The sequence below is a fragment of the Trichechus manatus genome, unplaced genomic scaffold, assembly GCF_000243295.1.
Source record: "Trichechus manatus latirostris isolate Lorelei unplaced genomic scaffold, TriManLat1.0 scaffold00109, whole genome shotgun sequence".
Lineage (NCBI taxonomy): Eukaryota > Metazoa > Chordata > Mammalia > Sirenia > Trichechidae > Trichechus > Trichechus manatus.
Window position 1 is genome coordinate 9,833,936 of NW_004444045.1, and position 8,167 is coordinate 9,842,102.

Below are 8,167 nucleotides of genomic sequence, written 5' to 3' on the forward strand. Positions count from 1 at the left end.
GGTGTAGCTATGAGGTCTGGGGAAGTCGCTCTCAGGTGTTGCAGGCTGGCTAGAAGGCGTGGAGGTATACAACGCCAGGTATTCAGGGATCAGAAAGAGAAGGAAGATATAGAGAGATGAGAAACTGAGCAATGAAGAAAGACAAAAGGGGAAAAAGAGGAAAAAGAAAACAAAACAAATTAAAAAAACAAACAAGAAACGCCCCAAAAGAAACAGAAAAAGACAAAAACCCACGTAAAAAGAAATGCGCTCAGGGAACCCTCTGCACGTCTGTGGAAGCCGAAGGGGAGTCTCCCTGCCACACAGCTCAGCATGGCCAGAAAGGGCTCCCAACTCAAGAAAAGGAAAAGAAATCCAACAAACAGTTCAAAACAAACAAATGAACAAAAGCCCCGGGATCCCACCAGCATGTCAGCCCAATCTGGGAAGCAGCTCCACACTCGAATGGAGCTCCGCAGCCGCTCAGGAAGAAGCAAAGATGGTGCACGGAGCCAGCTACTTGAGCGAAGGGAGGGGGAGGTGGCGAGAGGCAAGTAAGAAATAAAAAAAAGCAGAAAAAAATAAAAAGCAACACTAGCAGCCAACAAATGGCACTCAAAGGGCCAGCTGGTGTGGACTGGTGTTTCTGGACAAGAGACTGTGTCCGTGGGAAGCAGGGGGGGCCGAGTGTAGGTGAAGAAGGGTAGAGAGTGGGAAAGTGTATATCACGAATTACTGGAGCTCTGCAGCTCCTCAGGAAGAAGCAAAGATGGCGCACAGAGCAAGGTATTCGAGCAAAAGGAGGGTGAGGTGGGGAGAGGCAAGGAAGAAATAAAAAGAAGCGGAAAAAAAGCAACACCAGCAGCCAACAAATGGCATTCAGAGAGCCACCCATCGGGTGTGTGGAATCCAAGCAGCCACTGCTTACCAGTCAAGAGACTGTGGCCGCGGGAAGCAGAGGAGGCCGAGTCGGGGTGAAGAAGGGTCGGGGGGTGGGAAAGCATTTATTGCAAATTACCGGTTGTTTTGTCTCCCGCTGGAAGCTCCGTGAGGCTGCTTTCTCGTACCCCCTGTTTGCTGGTCTCCGATAGGAGTCCAAGATGGCAGATGCGCGCTACGTTAGCTGGTAGGGGACCTCTGCATGTCTCTCTCCTCTGTCTCCGTTCTCTGTCAGTTTTCTCACTCCATTTGGTGCGTGGCTGAGTTCTTTATCTCTTCATTTGATGTTTTAGGGTTTCAGGATTGTTGTATTCTCTGCTCGGCTTAGTTTTTTGGATCTTTGCTGTGGAGGGATGGCGTGGTGCTTCTGCCTAGAGCACCATTATGCTGGAACTCTGCAACAGTATACTTTTGTTTAACCTCCCCAGGTTTTTTGCTATTGCCATCCCATCTTTTACTTATACATACATTATAAATGCCACGATACTTTGTGATTAGTTTGTTTAAATAATAAATTATATTTTAAAGAATTTTAAATAAATGAGATAAAATCTTATATATTTATCCATGTAATTACCCTTTCAGCACTTTTCTTTCTTTTATGTAGATTCCTATTTTCCTCTGTCGTCTGCCTGAAGGACTTCCTTTAACATTTCTTCTAGTGTAGGTCTGATGGTGATGACTTCTATAGGGTTTTTTATGTCTTAAAAAGTCTAGTTTTGTCTGCATAAAACCTTTCCTTTTTAAAACCCTATCCCATCCATCAATAAACCTGTTGACCCTGCCCTTCAAAATATGTATGCAGAATCCACCCTTTTCCTTCTACTTTCATCCACTGATACCCCCTTTTCCAAATAAATATTATATCTAGTTTGGATTATTGCTATAACTTCCCGAATAATCTCCTATTTCCCCAATTTGAGGGAGTCCTGGTGGCTCAGGTCAGTAGTTTGAAACCACCAGCGCTCCCTGGGAGAAAGATTTGGCAGTCTGCTTCCATAAAGATTTACGGCCTTGTATACCCTATGGCACAGCTCTACTCTGTCTTACAGGGTTGCTATGAATTGGAATCAACTCAGCGGCATTGGGTTTTGGTTTTCCACAACTTGACCGTCCTCTCAGTCAATTCTTAACATGGCAACTGGATTGAACCTGTTAAAACTTAGTCAGATCATGTCAGTTTTTTCTCAGAACCCTCCAAACTCTCACAAAGTGAAAGCCAAAGTCATTTCAGTGTTCTACATCTGATCCTTTTTTTCGTCTCTGACCTCATTATATTCTCTTCCTTGCTCATTCTGTTCTAGCCATACTGGTCTCCTTGCTGTTCTTTAAACATGCAAGACATGTTCTCCCTTCAAGAACACTGCACTTCCCTCTGATCCAAATGCTTGCTTTTTTGCCAGATACCCGCATGTCTTCCTTTCTCATCTCTTCAGGTCTTCGCTCAAAATCACCCTACTAGTTGTTGACTAACCTCCATTTTCAATTGCACTCTTATCCTTAGCATTTTCTATGTATCCCTTATGATTTTGTTTTTTTTCCATATGATGTGCCATATGTTTTATCTACTTACTTTATTTTCTGTCTCCCCAGTGGAGTATAATCTTTATGAGGACAGAACTTTTAATCTGTGTTTATTCAACAGTATATCCTGGGTGCCTACAAAAGTGCCTGGCACACTGCATATGCTAAACATTTGTTGAAATATTGAATTGTACACCTTGTTGCTTCACTTATATTGGGTAGGGCCATCAACTTCTCTTTTTTAGCTCTTTATTCCTTTCTTTAGTTCCGTCTGGAACAATCAGAAAGTAGTGTATTAATAAGAAATTGTACATTTATTTATACCAAAATTTATTCCATTGGTGCACCTTGGAAATTATATAGTATTCCTTTTTGTGTGCGTGTGAAGATGTTTGCTACTCTCTATATCTCTAGCTTAATTATTCTGTGGTCAGAGACCAACTTCTATGTGATTTCAGTTCCAGAATACAGTTTTGTTTTTATAAATATACGCTGTGTATTTTTTAAAGAAGTATACTGTACAGTTTTTAGGCATAATTCTACATATATTAATTAGGTCATTTACTAATAATGCTGTTCAAATCTTCTATATCCTTATTGATTTTTGAATGCTTGATTTGTCAGTTACTGAGAGAAATGTGTGTTCAAAAAATATTTCACTACAATCGTAGATTTTTCTGTTTTCACTATTTTGTCAATTTGGGCTTTATATATATTTGGTGTTATTAAATTAATGTAAATTTGGATTATCTGTATCTTCCTGGTGAATTGAAACTCTTATTATGAAATCTTTATCTACAGTAATGCTTCTTGCACGAAAGTCTACATTTCCTGGTATTAGTACAGCTTCAGTAGCATCCTTTTGGTTTTTGTTGGCACGATATATAGTTTTCTAGCCTTTAAACCTTTTTGTGTCCTTAAATTTTAGATGTGTATCTTTTTAACAACATACTTGATTTAAAAAAAAAAACAACCCAGGTCCTCAACCTCTGTTTTTTAATGGTACATGTAGCCCATTTACATCTAACGAAATTATTTTTATTTGAATTCAAGACTATCATATTACTATTTAATATCTATTTGGCTTTCCTGTCTATGTTATTTTTCCTCTTTTTTCTTGATTTATTTGTATTAAAAAACCTATTTTCTATTAACTTGGTAGTTATACACTTTCCGTAATTATCCTAGAGATTACAAGATACATTTTTGGGTTATTAAATTCTAAATATAAATTGATACTTTTATATCCCCTTGAATAGTAAGAGGATCTTAGAACACTTTAACTTCATTTTATTTCCTCCTGACATATATTATTTTTAATATGTATTTTATGTAATTTTTTATATACTTAAAAACTCGTATGGCATTTTATTATTGTTTTATATAATAAATTTTAAAATTTAGGTTTCCTATATATTTACTCATTTTTGCTGCCCTTCATTACTTCCTATATCTCCAAACTTTCAATCTGAGATTATTATCCTTCTGCTTGAAGGACAACCTTTGATATTTCCTTTAGTATTTGCCTGCTGGTGATGAATTATCTCAACTTATTTCACATTCCTTTTTGAAGACTATTTTTGCTGAATATAGAATTCTTGGTTGCCAGGTTTTTCTTTCAGCACTTTGTATCTATTATTTCATTATCCTCTGGCTTCCAATGTTTTCATTGAGAAATTAGCTGTCAGTCTAATTATCGCTCCTTTGATGGTAGTCTGCCTTCTTTTCTTTGGTTGCTTTCAAGATATTTTCTTTGTTTTTGGTTTTCATCAGTTTTGCTATGATGTGGGCTAGGTTGTTTGTAGGACTTCTTGAATTTGTAGCTGAATTTATTCTCTTCATTTTTGGAAAGTCGTCAGTACTAGATATTCAAAAATACTGCTTCTGCTTCATTTTTTATCTCTTCTTTTAGGATTCAGACTACACGTATGTTAGATGTTTTCACTTTAGCCCCTATATCTCTTATCTTGTTTCCCTATAAGGCTGGTTATTTTCTTATTTAGTACTGGACATTGTGTATGAAAAATTATGGAAATAAATTGAAATCTAAAGTGATGTTATCTTTCTCTAGAGAGGATATACATTGCTTTTGACTAGTGGTTAAGGACATTAATAATCCCAATTCATCTTCATACAATTTTAGGGATTGTGATTAATCAAACCTGGGTTTCAATCTCTCTGAGGCCCAGTCTGTTTCTCATCCACGCTACTCCTAGGTTGCAGCCCTTTAGGATTCCAATCCAAAGCGTGATGATTTTACCATGGTGATCTCTGAATTCTAATTTATGTTCCTTTAAGTTTTTTGAGGCTGGCAAAAACTTTGCTTAGCTTCTCTGTCACTACTTACACAAATGACAAATGCTCTTGGGGTCAGTTGGCCTCATATGCTGGTCTTGCCTCTTTTGGTTGCCATATTCTACTGGATCCTGGTCCTATCATGATTTATTGATGTTGTTAGGTATTGTGTGCCACCAACATGATTTTAAAAAATATTTTGTTCTGCTTTTCCCATTGTTCTCAGTGACAGAATTGGCCTCATTTACTTAGTCTGTCATTACTGGAAATGGAAACCCTGCTCCTGATCAAGCATTCAGTGTGAATGCAGTTAGGTAGTAATTATTAATCAGCATTTTGGTTAAGGTAACCAAAGAGAAGCAGGATGAGAGGAAGGGATTAGGAAACATGAAGCTACTTAAGACCAATGTACCCAGAAAGAGTAAATACAGGTTTTCAATCAGATAAAGAAATGTATTTCATAATATGACTCTCTTCTTCGGGGAATTTAAGATATTTCTGGAGTTGGGACTCAGGATATCAGGTAGCTAGGAAAGAATCCTTCTGACTCGTATCTGGGAGCCATACCATAAACCCTATCAAAGATTATCTAGTTTCAAGAAGAGCTAACACTAGGGACTGATGACTTTATGGAGTGGGGTAGGTATTGTAACATTGGAACAGAATCAGAACTGGAAAGATCAACTTATACTTTAAACTTCGTCAAACTGGATATTGTAAGCTGAAGACCTAAATTATATATTGGAAAATAATTTTATCTTTAAATTTCTATAATATGGGGTAACACTTTGGAAGCAGGATGTAAAAAAGTAATCACAAGTAATAATCTAAAAAGGTGGTAGTTAATACAGTGAAAGTGGCAAGTATGGTAAAACTTTTTTCTGGATGTCACTTTATTCACACTGATATAATTTGTGTAGCCTGTGAAAAGTAGGGGGGAGGAGTAAAAAGTAAAAAGTAGGAAATCATTAGAAAGTTTTGTCACTTCCTAAATAACAATGTTCCTTTTTTACTTTCCTAGACCCATTGCTACTACCAAGGATATATTGAAGGATATCTGAATTCTCTTGTCACACTCAGCACATGCTCTGGACTGAGGTTATTTATTATTTCTGATTATAGAACATCATAGTTATGATATTTGCTAACAGTGAATTTGTTATGTTTATATTAAGGGTGCAGCTGGAGGAGGATTCCCATGTGGGTATTGTTCAATGATACCATAGTCTGAACATGGTTTCTCTTCTCTTCTTTCTCCCCAGTTTCCTCACTGACTACAGACATTTCTAAACTCTTTGAAGTTTCAGGTTCCCTTCTCCTTGCTCAATCTCTTGTTTTTTTTCTTAACTGTAGCAATGACAGGGAGCCCTGGTGAAGCAGTGGTTAAAGCACTCAGCTGCTGGCCGAAAGGTCAGTGGTTTGAACCCACCAGCCACTCCATGGGAGAAAGATGTGGCAGTCTGCTTCCATAAAGATTTATAGCCTTGGAAACCCTATGGGGCAGTTCTACTCTGTGCTGCTTCAGAATGAGGAGGCAAATTGTATATGAACAAATAATGACTAATATAATGCTGGGTTTCTTTTTTCCAAGTTATATCACTATCTTAAAACCCTCCAAGAGTTGTTGAGTCTCCTGCACAGTGCTTAGAGGATTTCCCATTCTTTTATAATTCTTCACCTTCATTATGTGGTATAGATTGTTTTCACAAACAGATGTTCCTCAGTACTTTTTACATGGAACCCTGAAATTTGGATCTGAAATTTGGTTTTCAAGGAATGGTGACTCCATCTATTTCCTCTATTCAGGGAAGAATAGTTATACAAGTTGTTTACACTTTAAAATCGTGCTTTTAATTTCTTGTTCAGATTATTTGCATAAACAAAATTGATAAAATATTTTATACTTACTGCTAAAATTTTTTATAAATTAAACTGCTTATTATATATTTCTTTTGTTATACAATCAGTGTAATCATTTTTCAAAAAACCAGGGAGAAATTAATTAAGACTTCTACTTATTATTACTTTGAGTACTGACTTTTGAAAATGGGAATTACTTGATAACTGTAATGCTGTATATCAGTACACCTAGCAGTTGATTGGGTAATTTCTGCTGCTTTTTAGAGTTGTAAAATAAAAAAGAAAGAAAGTGTTGGTTTTGTGGATTGGGAAGATCTTTTGTTGCTTCAGAATCATATCCAAAACGTAAAGAATTTGGGTCAAAATACTAGGTCAAAAAGGTTTTGTGTCTTTATTATTCTTTTCTTCTCGATCCTGTCAGTTTCATAATATAGATTTGATTAAAAGCACTAAAAAATTTATGCTTAATTTTACAGAGGAATATTGCAATTTGAAAATGTTTCCTATGGAATTGAGCCTCTGGAATTGTCAGTTGAATTTCAGCATCTTCTTTATAAACTTAAGAATGAAAACAATGACTTTGCAATTTTTACCGAAAATAGCAGAAGCGTAGAAACAAAACCAATGAACTCTAACATTTTTATAAGTGAAAAAGTGAGTTGTGTATGTTTTATTACTATTTTCAAAGCAGCTATTGCTTCTGTTCAATTTATTTTAAAAAATAAATTAAGAACCCTCATCCATTGCTAGTGGGGATGTAAAATGGTACAGCCACTGTAGAAAACAGTTGATGGTTGATGGTTCCTCCAAAGGTTGAACATAGAACTACCATATGACCCAGCAATCCCAATCCTAGATATATACCCAGAAGAAGTGAAGGCCGAACACAAACAGAAATCTGTACATCAGTGTTCATTGCTGCACTTTTCACAAGAGCCGAAGGTGGAAACAACCTAAATGTCCATCAACAGATGAATGGATAAACAAAATATGGTATATACAAACAATGGAATACCGCTCAGCTATAAAGAGAAGTGAAGTTCTAATGCATGCCACTACATGGATGAACCTTGAAAACATCATGCTGAGCGAAATAAGTCAGTCAGTAAAGAACAAATATTATATGATCTCGGTGATATGAAATAAGCAAATACATAGAAACCAAAGATTATCAGTGGTTACCAAGGGTGGAAAGGGTGGGGGAAGGGGCAATTTTTACTTAGGAGGGCATTGAGTTTATGTTAATGGTGTTGAAATGATTTGGAAAAGGATAGCACAACTTGTAGAATGTAATCAGTGTCACAGAATTGTACATGTAAAGATTATTGATACGGCTATGTTTTGTTATGTGTGTGTGTATATATATAATATACATAATATACATAACTCTGTCTCTCTCTATATATATATGTATATAGTTATGTATATTTTTACCACAATAAAGGAATTAATTAGCCCATTAATCAGCAAATATTCTCTCTTTGTGAACATCCTCACCATTTCTTAACCTAGCAATTTCATGTAGACGATACATTGTTTTTCTCTTTTTAACAATCTATCATCTACTTTT

At 36.3% G+C, this 8,167-nt stretch overlaps 1 protein-coding gene across 1 annotated transcript in view; it reads left to right on the forward strand.

Annotated features, from left to right (window-relative positions):
* The window catches only part of ADAM32 (ADAM metallopeptidase domain 32), a 149,165-nt gene that overhangs the window by 31,183 nt on the left and 109,815 nt on the right, over positions 1–8,167 (forward strand). Inside the window, exons 6-7 of the mRNA XM_004383432.1 lie at positions 5,759–5,835; positions 7,074–7,251. Of these exons, the coding sequence (XP_004383489.1) occupies positions 5,759–5,835; positions 7,074–7,251 (255 nt within the window). The remainder of the gene's footprint in view (positions 1–5,758; positions 5,836–7,073; positions 7,252–8,167) is intronic.